The sequence below is a fragment of the Ctenopharyngodon idella genome, chromosome 10 (assembly GCF_019924925.1).
Source record: "Ctenopharyngodon idella isolate HZGC_01 chromosome 10, HZGC01, whole genome shotgun sequence".
In the NCBI taxonomy this organism is placed as follows: Eukaryota; Metazoa; Chordata; class Actinopteri; order Cypriniformes; family Xenocyprididae; genus Ctenopharyngodon; species Ctenopharyngodon idella.
Genome location: NC_067229.1, coordinates 7,966,832 through 7,990,836, shown reverse-complemented (window position 1 = coordinate 7,990,836; position 24,005 = coordinate 7,966,832). Strand labels below are relative to the sequence as shown.

The 24,005-nt window shown below is 37.9% G+C and overlaps 3 protein-coding genes across 4 annotated transcripts in view; all 3 read right to left on the bottom strand.

The window, feature by feature from the left end:
* Positions 1-713: 713 nt before the first annotated feature.
* LOC127520680 (beta-1,3-galactosyltransferase 1-like) lies at positions 714-2,671 on the bottom strand. The gene is made up of 2 exons (XM_051909092.1): positions 2,223-2,671; positions 714-1,876 (listed from the first exon to the last, which is right to left on the bottom strand). The coding sequence occupies exon 2, from the start codon at positions 1,864-1,866 to the stop codon at positions 913-915; it is 954 nt and encodes a 317-aa protein (XP_051765052.1). The 5' UTR covers positions 1,867-1,876; positions 2,223-2,671; the 3' UTR covers positions 714-912.
* Positions 2,672-2,869: 198 nt separating this feature from the next.
* b3galt10.1 (beta-1,3-galactosyltransferase 10, tandem duplicate 1) lies at positions 2,870-6,754 on the bottom strand. Its single transcript, XM_051909079.1, has 2 exons — positions 6,243-6,754; positions 2,870-4,457 (listed from the first exon to the last, which is right to left on the bottom strand). Exons 1-2 carry the CDS (start codon positions 6,296-6,298, stop codon positions 3,320-3,322), a joined length of 1,194 nt encoding a protein of 397 aa, XP_051765039.1. The 5' UTR covers positions 6,299-6,754; the 3' UTR covers positions 2,870-3,319.
* Positions 6,755-6,894: 140 nt separating this feature from the next.
* Positions 6,895-24,005, bottom strand: part of glis2a (GLIS family zinc finger 2a) — a 19,636-nt gene continuing 2,525 nt past the window's right edge. For both annotated transcript variants that reach the window (XM_051909071.1, XM_051909072.1), the window contains exons 2-7: positions 17,276-17,421; positions 15,631-15,770; positions 14,559-14,729; positions 13,731-13,864; positions 11,295-11,413; positions 6,895-10,429 (exon numbers count right to left, since the gene is read on the bottom strand). In XM_051909071.1, coding sequence (XP_051765031.1) covers positions 9,795-10,429; positions 11,295-11,413; positions 13,731-13,864; positions 14,559-14,729; positions 15,631-15,770; positions 17,276-17,411 — 1,335 coding nt within the window. In that variant the 5' untranslated portion in view covers positions 17,412-17,421 and the 3' untranslated portion in view covers positions 6,895-9,794. The remainder of the gene's footprint in view (positions 10,430-11,294; positions 11,414-13,730; positions 13,865-14,558; positions 14,730-15,630; positions 15,771-17,275; positions 17,422-24,005) is intronic.

The window sequence follows — 24,005 nt, the reverse complement described above, 5'->3', positions numbered from 1 at the left end:
TAATTTATAGCATCAAATAAACATTAATTAACATAAGAAGGAATGCTGTTTAAAACGCGGAAATACGTAAATACACACACCATTTTTCAAGTTCAAGTCCACTGAGGTTAATCTTCTAACTCCTGACTGCTTTGTCGGACAAAATGGCGGATTCGGCGTTATGATTGGTTAGATTGCTTGTCAATCAAACTCCCGGCGAAGGGTCAATTGAAAATCATTTTAACGTCCCTCCATTGACAGTTTACGCAACTACCACTTTCAAGTCCCAGAAAGGTAGTAAAAACATCATTAATGTGACTCCAGTGGTTTAACCTCAATTTTATGAAGTGACGTGAGTGCTTTGTTTGCGCAAAAACAAAATTTACCACTTTATTTACAAAACATTAATCTCCAGTGCGCGTTCATGAGATCATCACAACACGTGTTGTGTTGACACGAGAGTAGATGTTGTGTAAACGCATGTTGGAGATTAATAATTTGTAAATAAAGTGGTAAATTATGTTATTTGCGCATAAAGGTTAAACCACTGGAGTCACATGGATTACTTTAATGATGTCTTTACTACCTTTCTGGGGCTTGAAAGTGGTCAGCTGTTTTGATTTATTTTTATTTAATTTATTTTCTAGAAGAAATATTTGATCAGCTTTGAAGAAATTAGAATATTTACATTTTGAACATATATATTTTTATGCACTTAAAAAAAAAAGTCCTGAATTAAATAGTGTTTATTTACATAAGATGCTGTAAAGACAGCCTTGTTTTACATTTCAAATTCATAGAAATAGTGTATCATTCAGGATGCAAATGTATCAAACAGTTGTCACAAGCGTGCACACACAGCTATCAGGTAAAACAAACAGGTTGCTTTTGTAAAATTAATTCAACTGAACCTTTACGTAGATATTCTGCATCTCAGCAAGGTTTGCTGGATGAGTGGATATCCATCCAAAAGGAAATCAGCTGAGTCAGGCTTTCTGTAAGTATTGCTATCAGTTTAGAATAGTAACAGCGATTGAATTGTGGCGGTGGTCTGACTACAAACTGCCCCATATTTGGTGGTTTCTTAGGGGTAATTCCCAATCCCTTCAAGCACATGCCCAAATACGCATCCTCAATAAAAAAAGGTCTGATATGCATTGATATTTGTAGGATCTTCTCCGGCAAGTCCATAGAAAAGATATAACACATTCCCAGAGGATATGGAGGATATCTGGATTTAGGATACACATCGTGAGGGACATAAAACTTGTTGGATGGATCTCTCAAGACACTGTTTCCAGACACAACTAGGCCGGTAATGTAGTTATGTTGTAGTTTTTTCAGATTCACAAGCATTTTTATTAGGTTGTTCATGCTGAGCAACACGTCACTGTCCACTTTCACCGCATAGGACGCCTGTTGACACTTTCTGCTGAGCCATTCCATCATCACCATGGTTTTAATGGTCAGATTCCTGTAGGAATCCTGGAAGCTGCTCTGCAGAAGGTCTTGGTACTGCTGGCTCTCATTCTGGAGTTGTTCCTGGAGTGTTTTGTTTCCACTTCGCGAGCCCAGAAGAAACAGAACCAGCACCACTCTGTCCCGGACGAGCTCCTCGCTGCCCCACGTTATCCTGATGGCATTACGTGCCTCGAAGTTCTCCGGAGCCACAGGAACGATAACCACCACAAAAGGCTTTTGTTTTTCACATTTGTTTGGTTGGTCGAGGATAAATCTATAATTTTGAGGGTAAGCAACATGGTAGTTCCCAGGTTTTCTCGCCACCTTTCGCCACTTTCTTCTTTCGAGGGTAGTAGCAGTGAAATACAGCAATAAAACATTAAGTAGGATGAGGAGACTAACCAGTAGCCAACTCTTACAGAACATCTGAATGAGGCTGGGAAAAAAATGTTAAGTTTCAGAGTCAGTCAAGTTTCAAAAGACATGAGGGCGAGTACATGATGACAGAATGTTTTTAGGTTAACTATCTTTTTAAATTTAAGTGGGTCCATTGTTGCACAGTTGATAAAATGCAAAAACGCTGTGCTTCTCTGAGGTAAACAAGCAAATGTCTTTGACCACTGTGCTTAGAGGCTCTAAGGCTTTTCAGCAAAATCATATTAAATTTCCCTGATGCAAATTCAGTATACTTTCTCCCCTCTATAAACCTGAGATGCCATTTACTCTAAGATGCTTAAAGCCATTACAAATTCAAATCTGTAAAATGTTTGCACATAGCCTACCTTATATTGTCTTGAGAGTAACAGCGATACTAAACATGTGTCCTCAGAGTTGCTGTATCCGGATTGCTCTTCCTCTTGTTTTTTTTTCCTAACCTATTGGATCCTTTAAAAACCACCTGGTGAGGCTGTCAAGCATGTCACAGTGAGCTGGCAAAGAATCATTTTGCTACTCAAAAGGATCATGTTACCCCCGTCTCTCAAACATTCTCCTCCATCAGAAAGAGTGTTTTCCATTGTTTCTGATGCCAACTGGCACTGAAAAATACCAATAAGCATCTTAAGATAACTAGTGTTTTTTAATGTCTAAATGTCTTGAAGATCTATGGCATTATAATAGTCTGGAAGCTGCTATCTCACCTTACCAACGTTATTTGCATGACATGCAAAATACAAGCTGAAGGTTCCAATGCGACCTTGTCAACAATCGAGTTTTAAAGTACTGAAAGCAACAACCATCAAATAAGATTAACTTTTTTTGTCGCCGTATGTTGCTGTGTGATTTGTGGACTGGCAGATGGTCCTAAATAGTGACATCAGTATTGTTATTTTATTTGAAACATTTATTTTAAAAATTGTATTCTAAATATTTATAGTCAACCATAAAAAATTAAAGTCTAATAAAATAAATTGAGATTCAGTTACAAATAAGTCTTGTATGAAACATAAGAAACATTCACAGATACCACAAAAAATTGACAACATTTTTACAAAATTATTTTATACTTCAATGAATTGAAATGTAAAATCAGAATGACAGCCTCTGTTATAAGGAAGTACACTACTGTAAACACAATTTTGTACCTGGATGCCATTTTATATGCAACATATGGAATATTCTAGAATGTGTGTCTCTTGAAATAATAATTTAAATTATTTTATGTGTGTGTGATACACATGCACACACACACATAGACATACATCATACATCATATATATATATATGTATGTATGTATGATGCATGTCTATATATATATATATATATAACAATCTAAAAGGAAAAAATAAGTTAAAATATACATTTATAAATAACTATTTACTTCATGCAAATAGTCCTTTAAAATTCAGGCAACCAATAAACACTCAGATTTGATTCCTTTTATGTGGGCCTCTTTACGTCCTTCCAGATGTCTATTAGCTGCTGTGGGGATCCCAATATTGTTGTAATGACCCCAAAAAAATTCTCTCGTTTATATTGTCCCATGTAGATTTTAAACTGTGAAGGGTTTGGGGGGGATGAGGGTGCAATGCCCAACTGTTTCAGACAAGCACCAACATATGCGTCTTCTATATTGAAGGCCTTTATGACCTTGGAAGCCTCAACTATTTTTTCTGGCAGGTCATTGGAGAAAACATATCCCATTCCCAGCAGGTACGTGGGGTATTTCGGTTCGGGGTACAGCTCCTCTGACACGTACCATTTTGAGTTTTTGTTTCTGACAACAGACCGGTTCCGCATCACCACTCCAGTGATGTAGTTCTGTCTGGGTGTGTCGGGTGCCAATAGAAGGGTCATCAGGTTTTCCAGGTTTAAGTACATGTCAGAATCAACCTTCATACTGAAATTTGCTTGAGGGCAACGAGTGGCCAGCCAGTCCATGATCACCATCGTCTTTATAGTCAGGTTGAAGTACGAGTCCACAAAGTTGCTCTGCAGTAAGTCTCTGTGTTGTCGGCTCTCTTCCTCCAGCTGCTGTTGAGTTTTTTCAGAGTCGGATCCTCCAGTCAAAGCCACCAGGAACAGAGTAATCACTGCTTTTCCCTGGACTGTGCTCTCATTCCCCCACGTGCTCCGGATGGCGTTACGAGCTGCTACCTGATTGGGTGCCACAGGGACCATCAAGACCAGGAACGGATTCTGCTTACACTTATCAGGTTCATCCAGAATGAAATGATAGTTGCTTGGATGAGCTATGTGATAATGTACTGAAATGTCTGTGGTTTGTGTAGGCATTTGTGTAGTTGTTTGTTGGACTTGTTGATTAGCTTTGGGTGCAGATGGAGGTGCTAAAAATATTGTTTGGTTATCACGGCCAGAAGGAAAATCAATAACCATGTAATAGGAGCGTATCTGATTTACCACATTCTTATACAAGGTGTGAGGAGGCACAGTGGACTTGAGAGAAAAATCAGAGAAGTAATTAATGGCAGACAATAAGAATGTCAATGTGAGCAGCAAAATGAACCCTTTTTTAATGTGACACCCGTGCGAAGCTCTATCCTGAGCCAAACTGCATCTAAGAGAGACAAAAAACAGTAAAGGTATTCAATAAAATACATTTCAATGATTTAATTAAGGCTTATAATTTTATCAGAACCATACTGGCACAACATCAAAGAGGAGAGTTGAATGAATGAACAGACAATCAAAGAGTCTGTATCGAAATTGAACAGGTACAGTGCCTGTCAAAAATATTAGAATGATTTCTGAAGGATCATGTGACACTGAAGACTGGAGTAATGATGCTGAAAATTCAGCTTTGACATCACAGGAATAAATTACATTTTAAAATATATTCAAATAGAAAACAGTTCTTTTAATTTGTAATAATATTTCTTGATATTTGTTTTTACTGTATTTTCGATTAAATGCAGCCTTGGTGAGCATAAGAAACTTCTTTCAAAAACATTAAAAAATGGTAATGTTTTCAGACTTTTGACAGGTAGGCTACTGTACAATACCAAGTATTACTGTTTATACCAAGTATTAAAAATCATGCCCAAATATAAGCTACACATCCGAGCTGAGAACATAACATTAATTCGAATTGGTGAATCGTTTTTAAACTGATCGCCCGAAACGAACCGATTCTCAAGAATTATGTTTTTTAACGATACAACTGAGACAGAGGACCGTTTAGGTCAGAATGATGAAGTTGCTGTTAAAAAACGGCGATGTAAACTGGTCGCGTTCTACCGCTACTCATTATATAAACTAGGCCCACTGAAGTGCCTTGAAACGTTTTCACAACTTTCAAAACGAGGAAAAAACAGAGTGATTGATAACGGCTGTCAGAAGAGAGAAAGATGTAATTTTTACCGTCACTCCCATAGCCGCTATATATAATACTAAATAAAATGTTATAAAAAAAAACTACATTTTATAAAAAAAAAAAGAAAAAAAGAAAATATAAAAAACTTAGCTGGATTTGCGATATTGATGACCGTTAAAACGCGTCATCACAGTCTGTGAAAAAGGTCTTTTGGCGGAAGTAAGAGAAAGTAAGTTTTGAATGCGAATTTTGTCATAGTTTTGGAGCACACTAGCTGTAGATAACAATAAGACTATCATATTCATACTAAAAGCCAAAAAACTTACATTTTGATTTCATGGCGACGTTTGAAATCCAGTCATTTTAAAGGGAATCCACGCGTACAGGAATTTCGCGTGAGGGAAAAATATTTCCACGCAGAGTTGACAGAAAGTTACTTGGTTTTAAAGTGACTTCTGAGCTGTGCTTCTTGCTACAGTATTGACAATAAACAATTAACCTTTTTGCCTCGAAATTTCAATGACTTTTTGGTAATGTACGTGATCTCTGTCATGTACAGCGTCTACACTCTTAAAGTTACACTCAATAACCGTTTTTTATTGGCATCACTGGTGGAAAAAGGTTCTTTTTATTATTATGTTCTTCACACTAAGAAAAAACTGGTTCTTTTAACTAAACTGTTTACTGAAATGCTCTTTTGGGGAAAACATGGCTCTTTTATGGAATTGCTACAAAACCCCTTTTGGGAACCTTTATAGTTAATGTTAGTTAGTAACTTCTCAACACTGTTATCATAGCCCATTTTTTCTGAGGTTTAGGCTGTATGATTTAACTAAATTACATTTACACATTTAGGGTAGTATAGAGTTATCTTCAATTCAGCATATTTGTCATATCCATTCAGTTGAAGTTTACAAAATTACCACACCCAGTGCATTTTTAAATATCAGATGACCATAAACTGCCCACAATATTAAATAGACACAAGTTCATGGTTTAAATGAAAGACAAAGGCAAGAGTGAGCTCACCTCTTCCAGCCATATCTGTTGAAGAGTTTCACCTCCATGTCTTGGCGTGTGTGCATCTGGATTCAGGGAAATCAATGGCCCATTTAGCTGAAAACCTGAGAGTTAAAGCTGCCTTAGAATTATAGGTGGCTCCGCCCCTTCCCACCTCATACAGGTGTTCAGTGACACTGAGGAAGGGGGTTGGGCTAGTGGGCCAGTGTTTTATGATTATTTTCAAATAGGCTGCAATTTTTCCATACATAGTTAATGCAAAGTAGTTCTTTTTCAGTTGAAATATTAAAAGCAAATATGCTTCCGCTGATTGATGTATATAAACCTTACATTAAACTAACCAAACATTTACTTTTGTGATAATAAATGTAAAACCCAAACCCGTAAGACTTTCGTTCAATTTTAGAACACAAATGAAGATCTTTTTGATGAAATCTGACAGCATTCTGTCCCTCCATAGACTGCCTTTCCAACTTGAACTTTAACACTTCAAAAAATTTCATAAAGACATCAGAAAACTTGAGCAGTTTAGTCCAAATTTTAACAGATGCAGATTTAACATGAATTTAACAACATGAGGGTTAGTGATTAATGATTAACTTTTCATTTGGCGTGAACTAAACTTATATACCTCATAAATAAATACACTGTACACACTTCGGTCATTGCACTCTTTATTGGACTTATGTGTCACAGTCCTCGATTTTATAAATCTCATTCCGGTCACATTGACAGACGTCCTGTTGTATGGTAAGACTTCATGAGACATAAGCCTCAACGTCAAGAAAACATGTAAAAAAAAACATTTACGATAGAAGCCTATTGAGCTAAATTTGGTAAAATACACATAAATGAACTGACAATATAATATACATCCAAATGTATTTAATACATTGTATTTCGTCAATAACGACCTTACAATAGAAGGCACTTGGTACTGGTAAAAATATGTTCGATAAAATATCCTGTGCAAATACATTTCATTAAAATACTCACGCAGGCCGTGACAGGCCATAGTCTTAGCATTTATCCATTGTGCATGGCAGATATCAAATCAGCGTTTGAAATGATCAAATTACATTTAAGTGAAAAAGGTCAGCCATGCATAAAAGTTTAACAATCCACTAGCCACAGAACTTAATAATGGATAAAAATAGTGGAGTCCAAGTGGACTCATGTCATCATATGACACAGATTTGTCATAGTCAGTGTCTCGTCTTCGAAAACGTACAAAACATAAACACAGTTGCACCATTAAATGGCTAATAATGAAATACAAGCTGATGATTACTAATCACACATTTTGGCTGACAAAATTATTCAAATGTAAATTTTCCTATTTGTCCTGAATTGGTTCATTTTTGGATGAGAGAGACATACTGGTATCAAAATTTACGAATAAGACACACATCTGATTTCATCAACTAGTTGGTTTGATACACATTCTACAATAGGGACCATGTCCGTTTTAAGACGTTCGTAATTTATATTAATTTATAAAATTAATCTTTTTAAAAGATATTTAATTGTGAATGCTCATTACACTCTAATTTTTTCAGATTAGATTATATTTGCTTTCTTCTAACACTCATTTAACAGTTAATTAAATGTTAACAACACTAATAATTTAATAACACTTTTAGAAGTGATGAATATTTATTTTTCATGCTGTACATTATAATGCCTAAAGTCACTTGATTGATTTTAATGTTTTATTTTGTATTTTTTAATTGAACTCATCCGGCCTACTCATTGTACTAGTTGTGGAACAAAAGCGAGTGGTTTAGTACATACTGCATTGTTAGCTCACAGCAGTGTATATATGGCATAGTTCTATAGATGTGTGTGATTTAAAGATGTGTATGCTCTTTACATCACATCCTGTTCACTTTGTTTGTCCACTGTGAGTCAAAGCAGCTGTCAGTAGTCTCCAAGAGACTAATCTGGAAAATCAAGGTGCATATTATGAATTATGAAGCTCCGCCCACTAGGCATATCTCAACAGACATCACATTACGTACATTCTGACGTCTTTGATGACATTAAGATTTATAATGTGAACAGATGGTTCATGAATATTAGTCACTGTGTCAGGAAATACTGAAAAATCAATATTTGAATTTTGCCACATAATAGTGTATTTAATCACTCCTTATGTAAACTCCCTCACAAGATTCTCCTAAAAAGCAGCATCTTAATGACTAACATCCAAATATTGCGTGTGACTGCCTAAATCTGTTTACACTAAGAACTGTATAAAGATCACTATAACTATATGTGTCCACACCATTGCACAATAAGTGTTTATTCTATGCGCGCTCCAGTTTTGTCGACTGCCGTTTTAAAGGATTGGTTTACTTTAAAATGAAAATTACCCTATGATTTACTCACCCTTTAAGCCATCCTAGGTGTATATGACGTTCTTCTTTCAGACGAACACAATCTGAGATATATAAATAATCACCCTGATGCTCCTAAGCTTTATAATGGCAGTGCATGGAAACCACCTGTTGTAAAGTGTATCCATTCATCATAAACGTACTCCACACAGCTCCAGGGGGGTAATAAAGGCCTTCTGAAGAGAAGCGATGCGTTTGTGTAAGAAAAACATCCATATTTAACATTATAAAGTACAATATCTAGCTTCCACCAGACCGTATTCAAATTAAGAAGAAAGTGTAAATGACGTTGCGTCAGTCACGCTAGTTTCATAAGTTGAATACGGAAGGTGTAGGAGACCTTCTTCTCAAGTTAAATACGGAAGGCGGTCTGGCGGAAGCTAGTTGTTTTACTTTATAATGTGTTAAATATGGATATTTTTCTTACACAAACGCATCGCTTCTCTTTAGAAGGCATTTATTAACCCCCTGGAGCCGTGTGGAGTACGTTTATGATGGATGGATGCACTTTCTTGAGCTTCATACTCGTTGGTCCCGTTCACTGCCATTATAAAGGTTAGGAGCATCAGGGTGATTATTAATATAACTGTGATTGTGTTCATCTGAAAGAAGAACGTCATATAAACCTAGGATGGCTTAAGGGGGAGTAAATAATGGGGTAAACTAATCCTTTAAATGCTCCAGCTCTTTAAAGCAGGATGGATTCTGATTGGCAGTCAATGTTTTTATTATTTATCAGCTGGAAAAAATCGTTCTGAAAGTGAGTCCAATGACATTGTTGCTCTGTCATTATCGTTATAGTACAGCGATATTCTACATTTAGGACAATTTTTAAAACCTTTTACAGTTATCGTTATTTTCCTTGGTGTAAACAGCCCTTAAGGCCTTGTTCAGAAGCAAAAGAAGCATTTTTGGCGTATCTGACACAAACCAGTTTAGTTTTTGTAGTGTGAACAGAAAACAAACAAACCGGATTCACATCACATTCGAGAACAATTCAAAATCCAATTTAAATCTGAACTCTCAACAGTTATCATATTTCCAAGTAGTTTTTTAGCCTCATCCGGGATGAGATGTAACGGATCTGCTTTCATTCAGTTTGATCAGGTGTGAAATCCAAATCAGATTTGTGTGCAGTGTGAACAAGGCAATATGACTCTATTTAAGTGGTCGCCAACTGTTTCAAGAACAGCATTCCCGGAGGGATCACGATCCATGAGTGAGGGCCCCGTCCTGCTCCCATCCTGCCTTCATCTTCATCATCAACATCCTCCTCTTCCTCAACCCCTCTTTCAGACTGACCTCCACTGAGACCGAATGGCGGCAACAACAAGGGGTGCAAGATAGGCACCTTCCCAAGTCCCAGAGCACCAGAGCTGGGGTACAGAACCGGCCCTGCTCCTAAAAGCGGGCAGAGCCTGGACAGATCCAAGGGGTGACCGCCAAGGGGCCCGGTAAAGGCGTGAGCCCCAAATAAGGTTGATGCTGCACCCGGCAAGATGAAATGAGCCGCCCCTGGGTAAGATCGATCCATACGTCGGCCATCAGCTGATGATGCACCATCCGATTCCAGCCTGTTGATTCTGGGAGAGGTGGCACGTTCCTGCACCACAGCGTGGCCGTGTGCCTTGATGTGTTTGCGGAGAGAACTGGGGTCGGTGTAGCGCTTCAGACAGCCCACCATTTTACAGCAGTAGGGTTTGTCCACGTAGTGCGTGCGCGTGTGTTTAAAGCGGTCACTGGAGTTCGAGTAGCGCTTGTTGCAGCCTTCGTAAGGACAGATGTACGGCTTCTCTCCTGAGAGGGCAGAAAAGCAAGAGATAATCAAAGGCTGTACTGGAGGAATGCAGGGGTCGAGACAACTGAGGTCCGTCACTGACAACCAGACGGCGCAGGCCTGTAGAGACTTGTCATTTTATGTGGGAAAATGTTGATGTGTGTGAATGTTGGAGCTTTTTTGAGAGTGTGCGCATGAGGGATGTCAAAAATACTGATATTCTAGTATTAAGTCCACACTTAAATAAAAAAACATAAACAATACAATTCTACAATTAATTCCTCAGACTAAAAAAAGTGGTACCCAGAGTGCTGATTAAAATATTGGTGCACCTATTAAAAAAAATAAAAATCTGTTGTATGTGATGATAGTCTGATACGGTATAATTTAATTTAGTTTTTTATAAAATAAAGTCATATAGATTTATAAATATAAAATATATATTTTATAAAACAGTTTAATAAAATATAAAAATATATATTTATACAAATAATTATTGATTTAATTGTGATTATTACATAATTATTCATTACTAATATTATAATAACTAAGAATAATTCTTAAAATCACTTTTATTTAACATTGATTACTTTTGTATTATAATTTTTAATATTTGAATGTTTTCTTAAGTACTTAATGACTGAAAAACATCAAGTACCGTTTATTTGTATCTTTATTTGTTCTATATAGACTTGATTAACATGCTTGACTTCTTATTTGAAGCACTATTTACTTGCTTTAATCATTTAATATTTGCATTAATATGTTAAATTTTTAAATAAAGGAGTGTCTCAAATATTCAAATTATACTGATAATATCTGTGTGTCCTTTTTTGATGTTTCACACACAGAAGATGGTTCTTTTTGCAAATGCGTGGATCTCACCTGTGTGTGAGCGCGTGTGTATTTTCAGGTTTTCCAGGCGTGAGAAGCTCTTGTGGCAGGTAGGGCAGTGATGAGGTTTCTCGTTGGTATGGGTCCGGATATGAATCAGCATCTTGTACCTGCATTAAACAAATGGATCCTGGATTAGTGCTCACCTACTAAACACACACGATCAAGGAGCAAACATCCAATATGCTTTGTTTCTCAATATCTCGAAGTGACAGTGTGGCGAGGGGGGCGTGGTTCAGCGGAGTCGGCAGCGGGAGAGAGAGTCAGGAGACGAACGGTGAGTGAGTGGGTTAAATGCAAATGACGAACACCTGTCTCTTGTTTCAGTAATTGGTGTGGAGAGAGAGACGGACTACTGACTGCTGCCCCGCTGGTGATCTACGAGTGAGAGAATTGTGAATGATTTGTGACCGCTTTGTGCCTGTCTGCACCCCTTTTGTTTTGAATTGTGAGAATTAGTGCAAATAAAAAGCAGTCAGTAGTCAAGCCGACCCTGTCCTCTTCCTTCCTGAATACTGAACTTTGCTACAGACAGCTTTAGATGCAATTTCATAATCAAGAGAAGAATGAATCAATGTATATATATTAGTGCTGTCAAATTGATTAATCGTGATTAATTGCATCTAACATAAAAGTTTATAAATATTATATATATATATATATATATATATGTAAGCAATAAGGTATGAGGCTGTGCTGTATCGTGAATAAGTCACGACTGAAGGGCGTTGTTAGGCACGACCATAGCCCCTTCAGCCGTGACTTATTCACGATACAGCACTAGCCTCTTGTACCTTATTGCTTTTATAAAACGGTTACCACACAATACAAATATTAAAGCCAAAAATATGTATCAATGCAACTTTCATGAATTAAACTTTCACCAAAAGCCTTCCTTCCGCCTGAAAAAATAGTCCCTGACTGTGAACAGCAACAGAAGTTTCATGATTACGCCATTAGACTGTCTTTATGAGTGTGCCAGTCAGTAGCAAAGACTTTTACATTGAAAAGACTGAATTGTTGTGAAAACGGAACAAGACGCAACTGACAAATGCTTTGACTAGCGCTGTCAGTCACAGGAAAACTCCTTAACTGTTAAAAGGACAAGATAATACATCGGACATCGGACATGTAGTGATACACAGAACCGTTGGGTGAAGCGGTCATAGCCGTGTTTTATCATGAATAAAACACAGCTATTGACCAATCAGAATCAAGGACAGGAACTAACCATTTTATATATATATGTATACACACACACACACATTTACAAATACATATACAGTGCTGCTTGAAAGTTAGTAAACCCCTTGCAGAAATAAGAAATAAGAGGGATCATGCAAAATGCATGTTATTTTTTATTTAGTACTGTCCTGAATAAGATTTTTTACATAAAATATGTTTATATATAGTCCACAAGACAAAAAAATAGTTGAATTTATAAATATGACGACGTGGATGATCCACGACTGTTTTTTTGTTTTGGTTGTTCATGAGTCCCTTGTTCATGAGCAGTTAAACTGAGCTCTGTTCTTCAGAAAAATCCTCCAAGTCCTGCAGATTCTTAAGTTTTCCAGCATCTTATGCATATTTTAACCCTTTCCAGCATTGACAGTGTGAAAAGATGGATCTCAAAATAATACAGAGGACAACTGAGGGACTCAAACACAACTATTGAAAAAGGTTCAAACATTAACACATTAAGAACCAGGGGATGGAAACCTTTTGAATTTGAAGATCAAGGTAAACTGTACTTAATTTGTCTTCTGGGAAACATCTTCTGTTGCTTCCGAAGGGCAGTATTAAATGAAAAAAATTATATTTAAACAAAATAAAATTTTGGATATCTTCATCCTGTTCAAAAGTTTTCACCCCTGACTCTTAATGCGTTGTGTTTTCTTTTGGAGCATCAGTGAATGTTTGAACCTTTTTCAATAGTTGTGTTTGAGTCCCTCAGTTGTCCTCAGTGTGAAAAGATGGATCTCAGAATCATACACTCACTGCTGGAAAGGGTTCAAATATGCAAAAGATGCTGGAAAACTGAAGAATCTGGAGGATTTTTCTAAAGAACAGAGCTCAGTTTAACTGCTCAGTACAAACAAGGGAGTCATGAACAACCATCACAAAACAAAAAAACAGTCGTACACAGTGTTAAGAACCAATGGTTCATAAATTTTTGAACGGGGTTATTTTTTATAAATTCAGCAATTTTTTGTCTTGTGGACTATATGTAAACATCTTTTATGTAAAATATCTTATTCAGGACAGTACTAAATAAAAAATAACATGCATTTTTTTCTGAAGAATATATCTTGAATTCTTTTTTTTTTTTTACACTACATTTTTTCTTGTTTTAAGCATAAACCTCACAAAATTTTGTTAAGAAAAAAATGCTTAAATCCCATGAATGCGTGTATGTTGTCTGACCTGGCATTAAAGCCTCTTCCCTTGCGTGCGCAGCCCTCCCAGTGGCAGCAGTATCCGGAATTCTTCTCTGGTTTCACATGCGAGTCATTCACATGGTCCACCAGATCCTGCAGGCTCTCGAACAGCAGATGGCACTACAGAGTAAAGACAGGAGGAGCAGAGAGGAAGATAATGAGCACAGAATGCCTAGAATGTGTGAATCTTTTATTATATTTAATTATTATGTACTTAATATGTCAAGTGGGTTTAGGAATACTCAATTTCATTGAAGTCGATGCTGTTTACATACTGTGGATGATTCATCAGTACATTATATTATAAACAATGTTTGTTTTTATATTACATATTTATAAAGAATTTTTATGCATCTAAAAAATTGTCTTTTGGGTGGCTGTCAGGATGTTTTTATATCTAATATATATGGCTCGGCTCCTTCCTTCAGCGTAAAGGCCTGTTCAGACCAAGAGCGATAACTATAACAATAACTATATTAGTGCATCACTGTATTTAGCTGGAAAACACTGTTCTGAAAGTGATTCCAACAATATTGTTCCTCTGTGTCGTTATCATTATAGTTGTGGTGTGAACTTCACTATACTCATAGAATTAGAATGATTAAAACTTTATAGTAATTGTTGTTGTTATCGTCCTAGGTGTGAATGGCCCTTAAGACTATGGGATTTTTTATAAATTTTATCACGTGTCCATTATTTCCTGTTTTATAATACGTTTACATTGTTAATATGTTTCACTTGGAAACCTATTATGACTTTTTATTGATTTTATGATCATGGATCAAAACAGTAATACCAGCTCTCTGTCACTCACCTTTAGCCAGCGGCAGGCCAGCTGTTCGTCACTAGAGGGCTCAGGAGAGTGTCGACCAATCAGCATCGAGGAGGGCAGGCGCAGGGGACCTTCTGCACCAATCGGCAGAAAGAACTGGAAACCTGGAGGAGGAGAGGCGCTGTCCTCGTGATACATGGTACTCTCGGATTCCTGTGAGTAGAAAAGCGTATGTGTCAGTAAGTCATTTCTGAATCATGTCCGACTCATCTTGGTTGCGGAATAGGAGACCACCCCATGCCCGAACAAGCCTGAACATGTTCCCAAAAAAGGGTTCACATCAGGACACTGTGTGACACTGGACTGAAATGAATTAGTGCGTAGGTGAATTGAATTATGGGAGTGGTGTATAAGGCAGTCTTTCTTCCAGCAGAACGCAGAAGAAATGTTGTCTACTCTACACCGCAGGCTTTGATTCTTTCCAGTGATTTGAACCATTAGAATCAGTTTACCACAAAAACTCAAGACAAAAATTTTTTGATTCATTCAATGATTTGAGACAAAATATTGGGACAGCCTTTTTCGCAACACTGTGACGCAATCTGCCTTCGAAAGAGCAGCCTCTGAATTGGGACACAGCTTTTTTCTTATTATTGGGAAACTGTTGATTCATTAAAAGATAAGCTATTTCTTCACAAAAGCATTTTATTCAGCTTAGTGAAAAAAACAGCCTCATCTCTGCAGCGTTAGCAGTTTTTTTTTTTTAGCTAAGTTGCCCTGATACACCAAACTGACGCTCGACACCCGATGGCCAAGTAGCACGTCCGTACTGCGCCTGTTTAAGAAGAAATGCCTTTCCGTACCAGCAGGTGGCAGTAGCTGAACAGCCAATCAGAATGATCAGATGGCCCGAATGACCGACGAGCTCCGACGCTGATTCAACATGTCGAATCGGTCGAAAATAGCCGACGGGGATCAACTTCAGCCGACGGTGTGGAACACACTGAGAAAACTTAGTTGGCCAACGAACAAAAACTGCCCGACGACCGGGCTTAGTGTGTTCCTGGATTAACATTTTGTTCAAAAGCAATAAAGCTGTGGGAGAGTTACTCACTGAGGCCAGCAGAGGCGCTCTGGGGCTCCAGCTGGCGCCGCTGTCTATGGGAGAGGGTGGTGAGGGAGAGGAGGATGGAGACAGACTTAGATCCACAGCTGTGGATGATGAAGAGTCTGACATGTCCTTATCAGCTGCATCTGCAGAGAAGAAGAAAGGAGGTTAGTTTGTTACAGACTTTCTGCAGTTACATTTTTACACCAGTAGGAGGCCAAGAGACTATCTAATCGGCTGTGTCCGAAAATGTAGGCAGCTGAATTGTTTCCTCACTGCCCTGTCAGGCAATGACTTTGCAGGCAGCGTTTGCACATGAAGGTTCCTCACGAAACTGATTTCGGACAGACTTCTGAGGCAGAGTAACGGATTAATGATCTACAGCAAAATAGAGAGAGCTTTGGTGAAAACTAAGTGAATATTTAACTACTACAATAGTGATGCTGGTCAAAAACCAGACATTTACACACAAACTGACCACTAACCGCAACTTTCAGACGCCATCTTTCTTTTTTAGCGCAACTGTCACGGAATGGAAAGCACAGGATATTTATGCCTTCCTACCTTGCAATGCATCCTCCGAAGGCAGCATTTTTTAGGATTTTGGACACAGCCATTGAGTGACTGAATCATTCATCGAAGCAATTAGATCAAATACGCTAATTTGTTCAGAAACTAAACAAGGTACTGACTAGGGGTGTAAAGATTCACTCATTTTCTCGATGTATCGATTACAAATCCTGATGATCAATCTTAAACATAGACTTTTGAATCATGAACAGTGGTGGATACAGAAAGTGGATGATGGGTGGGCCTCTAAAAGTGTGGGTGGGCTGGAATAATCACCCCATGTTTTTCAATCGGCTTAATTTGGGAGAAAACAAATTGACGGAGCGGTCCCTGCACGGCACTATAAACTCCCATGACTGTCAGGTTCAGCAACAGAGGACCCAGAAGTGAAAAATTCAAATCAACAATGCTTTATTAATCAACTCAAACAGTCACGCCGCCAAGTCATGAGCCAGATCCACCAACAGGACTTTTATATGGATAAAAGTCTAAATTCAATCATATAAAGCGATTGAGTGTCTTCAGAAAATTTGGACTAAACCGACTGATTCACATGGATTATTTTACAATCTCTTTATGAACTTTTCAAAGTGGTAGTTGTGTGGACTCTCAATAGAGGGACAGAAATCTCTCAGAATATCTCCAATTTTGTTTCAAAGATGAACAAATGTATTACGGGTTTGGAACGACATGAGGGTGAGTAATTAATGACAACGTTTTCACTTTTGGGTGAACTAACCATTTAACATGAACTAACTTGTAAAGGCCTTTTAAATCTTGGCTTATTTAAATTTCTACATACAGTATACCAATTTTTAATAAGCTATTAAAATAAATTCATGTAGCATCATTAAGAACTAACATGATCTAACAATGGACAGAAGTTTTTTCCTTTGCTCCCACTCTCTGACCCCCTGAATCGTCTAGAATCGAATCATTTTGAATTTGCAAAAATAGTTCTTGAATGGAATCAAAAACCTATGAATTGTGAACCGAATCGATTCGCTGACTACCCAAAGATTTACACCCCTAGTTGGATCTACTTTGTCTGTTTATGTAGTGGTTTGTGTGTTTGACTAACCAGCGCTTGTGGACTTGTGCAGTGCCCGGGATATTCGGGCACGAGCAAAGTGCAGCGGGGCACAGATGGACGTTCTGAGCGTCCTGTCAGGGCCGGAGGGAATCTTCAAGTCCAGAGGCTCGTCCAGCGACAGCATGGCTTTAATCCTGAGAAAATCAAACCATATTATTATATGTTACTAACTTCACAGTGGCACCAACACTGACAGCAGTGATTTTGCAGGAAATACCCTCTCTCACACACACACACACACACACACACACACACACACACACATGCAGACACACTCCCACACACGTGCAGCTCCACTTCAGCAACTGTAAGTCATTTACATTTCTTTCTGCCAGACAGGTCACGCACACACACACTCACACAAGCAGTTCATCACACCAGCAGCCCCACTGCAGTCAAAACATGCAGAACGCATTACAGAGATATATAGATCTGAGTTCTTTGCTTTCCTTCATTCTTTTCCCCCCGTCTCAGTTTCTTTCTGTGATGCAGAGGAAAATTTGATGAAGAGTGGGCCTCTGGCTCCATATCCGTAGGCTACGTGTGTTTGTACAAGGGGGTCCAAAAGTCCAAGACCACTAGTTAAAATTAGGAATGTGTTGATATTAAAATTGTGGTCGATAATTATTTTCATGTTATGATCGATATTAAAATTCTGTAATATTTTGTGCAAATAAAATAAAATAAAATAAAAATTAAATCAATCATATTTTAAGACCACTAGTTAAAATTAGGAATGTGCCGATATTTATATATTTATATGTGCCGATGTTTATTAAAATTCTGTCCGATAATTATTTTCATTTTATTTTATTTATATTTTCAATTTATATATATATATAATTTAAAACTTAATTTTGACATCACATGGATATTAATTTTTAGATTTGCTAAAAATTAAATCTTAGTTAAAATAGGGTGAAGGGATAGAGTAAAAATGAAATATACAATACTGGCCAATATAAATGAAATTTATATAAATAATTTATAGATCACTTGGCCAATATAAATGATATTGTGCATCCCTAGGTTTTTTTATTATTTTATTTTTTTCCATTATAAAATATATGAATAATTTATGTGAGAAGTGAAAAAGTGACTTTCTATTGTTTATTTCCATATGAAATAATAAAAAAAAGAACTAAAATTTTTGGACCCTGCTGAACGACTTCTCTCCTGCCTTGATGAGCATTATATAAATATTCATCTAACCGTATAATTATTTTCTTCACTTGCACAGGAATGTGGAAATACAGAACCTTTAAATGTGACCTATTATAAAAAAAATCACTTTTATAAGATGTTTGAACACAGATGTATGTCCACAGTGTGTGTAAACAACCAGCCTAAAATGGTAAAAATCCATTTTTTTATAATCCGCATAAATCATAAACAGTTTCTCCAAATGAGCAGTTACAGATTTCCCCCTACTCCTATGTAAGCCCCGCCCATGACTGTCGATTATCTGCCCTATTAGCTTAGCTCCTCCCCTGAGTGAGCTGTACAGTGTCTGACATGTTTTTCTCCTCGCCAGAGCATTTAACTGCAGCATTCAAGTAAAAAAGTTTTTTTTTCATTTTCATTCAAAGTTAAATCATTAACTTTCACATGAACGTGGTCGCAATAGAAATAATAATCAAAACCAAACAGATGTTTTAGTTTTTGGCAGAGTATCTGAGCCACGAGCTGTACAGACTCCGCCCTCTTCTGGAAGTGGGGGTGGGGAGCAACAGCTCATTTGCATTTAAAGGTACATACACAAAAACAACATGTTTTTCCTATCACTCAAAAATGGGCATTTACAACATGGCATAATAAATGATCTGTGGGGTTAAACTTAACAGACACATTCTGGGGACAGCTGAGACTTATATTACATCTTGTAAAAAGGGGCATAATAGGTCCCCTTTAACAGACCCCCACATTCATCATTGCCCAAAGTTGCCTTTTTCTTGCAGGGAACATTTCCTTAACTGCTGAAATGTTGATCTCCCTGCAAACACTTCTGGCTTTTCACGAACTCCTGCAAGCTTTCTATTCCTCATTTCTCTGATTCGCTCACTCTCTGTGATATTATACAGCATTGCAAAAGGCTTGAGTGCTGAACACTTCCCCTTGTCTCCTCCCTCGCTCGCTTTCAGTCACTGGCATGAGGGTTTGTTTTCAATCTAACTTCTTCCTCGAGCTCCACCCTTACTTTCTGGGCTTTATATACACACTAACACTGACACATACTGTACAAACACCACAAATGTTGCATGCATTTCTGAATGTCGACCTCCTGGTAACATTCAGCAGTTTTTTTTGAGTAGCTGCCTTACAATAGCTATGTTTCCATCCACCTATTTTCTGTGTGCATTTTGAGATATTGCATAAAAACGCTGGATGGAAAGCCAAGATGTGCATAAATTCTAAAAATGTGCATAAAAAACTAAATGCACTCAACTGAGGCAGATACATTTTTTATTTTATCCGATAAGAAGACATAGGCATAAACTACAATGGAGAAACACATTTACAGAATAAATCTCTCAATGCGCAACAAAAAAACCTCACATGACTTTGCCTCAACAGTGGATGTGTTCGGATAACTGGACAAACCAGTGGACTAATTTCATTGCCCAGCATCTCAAATGTTGGTTTGTTCGCTCTGAAATGCCTGAGCCACAGTCTGCCATCAAAATGATTTGGTTTAATTTCCTCCCAGAAGCATCTCACATGATTGCATCTCTAAACACCAGGCAACCGAACACAAGAGAACATGACAGCGTTTATTACGTTTCGTCTCCTCGCTCCAAGTCATTTATGATGTAGGAAAAAAGAGCCACAGTTTCTTCCCTGATTGCAGCAACTTCCATTTTATTTGTAGGAAGTTTTTTTGATGGAGCACTTGGAATGGAAACGTTGCTATATTCGCAAATGTTTTATGTGATATTCCAATTTTGCACACAAGTTAAATTCACAACTTTAGATGAAACATAACTAATGTGCAACAACACAGTGAGGTGGAGGGTTTGTGAGGAAAAACAAAAATAAATGCATTTTAATATATTTAAAACTATTATTATTTTTTCTTTTAATCTTTTAATTTCTTGAATTTGAAATGCCACCCAGAAATGACTCTGACATGTCTCTCCAGACAGACACACTGAAGGTCTCTCTTTCTGTTCTGTTTCTCATTCCCCCACATCTGCAAGTGTCTGTAATTCTGGCCCTTTCCCTTCTTTTGTTGACTCACACTGAAAAGCAGTGGGTGATCATTCCTTTCCTACTTCTCTTTTTCACTCCCTCCTTCCAAATCTCAGTGATGCAATCCCATTATTTAGCCTGCAATCTCAGTTTCTGGCATGAGGAAGAGCGACAGAAAAAGAAAGAATGAGGTTGGAGGTTGGAGTTTCTAGGAGGGGTTTTTAAACTTTTTGATCATGGATCCCCAATATATATATATATATATATATATATATATTAGGGCTGACAATTTAACACGTTAATTTAATTAATTAAAGAGACCTAATGCCTCTTTTACAAGATGTAATATATGTCTCTGGTGTCCCCAGAATGTGTCTGTGAAGTTTCACCTCAAAATACCCCACAGATCATTTATTATAGCTTGTTAAATTTGCCCCTATTTGGGTGTGAGCAAAAACACTTCGTTTTTGTGTTTGTCCCTTTAAATGCAAATGAGCTGCTGCTCCCGGCCACTTTTCAGAAGAGGGCGGAGCTTTAACAGCCTTAGCTTTGGTTGCTCAACAACAACAAAGCTGGAGAATCTCACGCAGCCAAAATGACGATTGTCAGTAACGGTGTTCATCCTTAAAATGTTCAAACCGGAGTTGGACAATGATGGAGAGACTCAGGAAGAAGTTACAACTTTTAGAATGCATCTGGACATTTCTGAACGGTTAGTGGATAAGTTCATGTAGTTGCTGTGGAGTTGATTCAACACATCGACTAGCATGTGCCGTCATGTTAATCATTTGTGCAAATCCAGTGTTGAATTGACCCTCGTTTGTGAAGCAATCCGGCGTAAAATGACAGCATGGCAACAACACTCTACTACAACAACTCTTCCTCTTCTTAAAGCAGCCCAACATGGCCTCACCACCTTTGTCGCATGTTTCCGGGGGCAGGGTTTATGTAAATTTTAGGGTTAGTGATGTCACTAACCCGGGATGAAGCTCGTTGTAGTCCCTACCAGCCGTTTGTTGTAGTCCTTAAACAGCAAATTCTTTAAAAGAAAATATCACCCTTTGCATTTAACTTTGAGCGTCGTAACTTTGCAGATGTTGTTTATGTTCTAACAGCAACATTACACACTAACTAAAGTTAAAAAAGAGAAATCATAATAACCATCCCTTTAATTATGGAAAAAATAAAGCTAAAATGATCAACGCATTTAATGCACCCGCCCCACCCCAGACCTATGTACCTCATCTAACATTTCATATAGTTGATTGGTGATGAAAATTAACACGCTAAGTTTCAGTTTATTTTGTTGACGCGCTCCAGTTCACAGAGACAGAGATGGCAGAAAGCACATCCTATTTGTTTTCTTTTTTTACAAAAGCACAATGTTTTGTTGTTATTGTGCGTGTACACAAATAAAATGAGACAGTTTCGAATGATCCATTACTCTTATCTGTATGACTAAAAATGACGAGTTCTTTCCACTGTTATTAGGACAAAATGCAAGTGATTGCGCCGGCGCCACATGTTAAGTTAAACATGGCATGCAGTAAGTGCGCGATTAAGCCTAATAATAGCGCACATTCATCTAGGTTAATGTTGAAGCGGCCATGTAAATTGGCTACTTACATGTTTCAAATAAGCCATATCTGCATGACTTCCTGTGGAGCGACTAACCGACTAATAAAATTTTGGTCGACTAAGCCTCTTTTCATCGACTAACGTTTAGTGGACTATTAGGGGGCAGCCCTATATGATATATCGACATATTTTTTATAAACGATATAGGATGAGGCAATACCATTTATATCAATATACAGTAGTTTGATATTAAGAGCGCATCTGAAAAATGGACACAGATTGAGCTGATTATTCTGAAGACCCCTGTTTAAAAAAACACTCTCTGCCATTCATCCACAACAGGATAAGGGTGGAGAGCAAAACACAGCTAAATAATGAATCACTGATGAGGAAGAAACAACAACATCCTACAGAAGGCAATGAGCACCACATTGCTCCCTCTCTCTCTTTCTTCATCAATCCTTCTTCACTTTCCACCCCCTGCGTCTGGCAACAGGACAAGGTCAACATAGCCTCCCCTCCTCTAACATTCTCGTTCCTTCTTCTCTCCTTCTCCCTCTCTCCGTATAGTCTGTCATCCAGACACACACACACACACACACATTCCTCTGGCCACAGCAGATTCACCCAATTTGTTTCCACTGCGCTTTTAAGTGTACATTAGAAATGCAAAGAGAGAGCCAAGATCATAAACAATAACAAGAACCAGCTGCGGACCGAACGCGGCAATCGTGCGCAGCTTCTCCTGCGACTGAAGCAGAGAGGAAGTCTGGGACAACGACGCGGCTAAGAATCAAATGGACGGTGTGGATTAAGTGCAATTCGAAATTCTTCAGACATCATTTTCTCTCCTCTCGCGCTCTCATATTTCTCTCTCTCTTGCTCGCTCCGATTTTCCATGCCTTTCCTCCTCCCCTTGGATTGCTCATGATTCGTTTAGGCCTCCAGGAACTCTGTCCAACCTCAAACTCAAGCCAAAGGGGGGAGAGATTGAGAAAATAGAATGAGACATAAGGGTTGATGAAGAGAAAAGGGAGGGAGGGAGCTCAGGAATTCTCAGTGTTTCTTTTGGAAATGAACACATATTGCTCAATAGCGTGAGTTTACTGTGTGTACAATGCGTTCTTGTATAGGTAAAGTTTAGGACAATGTCATGAGGAACTACTGGAGACAAAGAATTTCAGAAGCAGCCATTAGTGGTTGGCGTTTCACAAGACAAAAATGTGTGGTTTCATCTCTCCTTTCTGCTTTCCTCACCCATTCTCTCCACTGAACCCAACGAACTCCAATGCAAGTGAAAACCACATTATAAGTCAAAACAGAAGTATTACAAACACATCCCTAAAAAATCACAGTGAACAATGTCTCACGACCCACTGAAACATTCATACACCCCCAGCCACACACATTGAGCCACAATCTGTCTCTCATTCCATTCCTCAGACTCTCTGTTAATGTTGCAGTTTGTTGCATCAGGACTGGGCTTGGCGTTGCACCGAGAGCCTCCCAAAGTACTGCCATATCCACCATAAACACTGAGCTGGACTCGAAAAACACCCACATATTCAGATTAGCAATCGTCAGTATGCGATTTTCAATAACTGATTCCTAGACGCACATTTGGTAGCCCCCAATCTTGAATATTTCCATACATCTGCGATAAATTTAAAAGTTGATGGACCTTAGAAAGGGTAGACACCATATAAAGTAGTATGTGAATGAAAAAGTGTATATATAAAAGCTCTAGTAAACATGGCTTGCAAAAAATAGATATGATATAGGACCTTCAAACAGTACAACCTATTGAACGGAATGGACATCTATCTCTCACATCCTTGTTTTTATTTAAGAAAAATAACCTGTTAAAGGTGCTGCATGTAATTTTTTTGACTGTACTATAGAACAAAATACTATAATATGTTTGCAGAGATTTAGGAAACAATGAGACAGA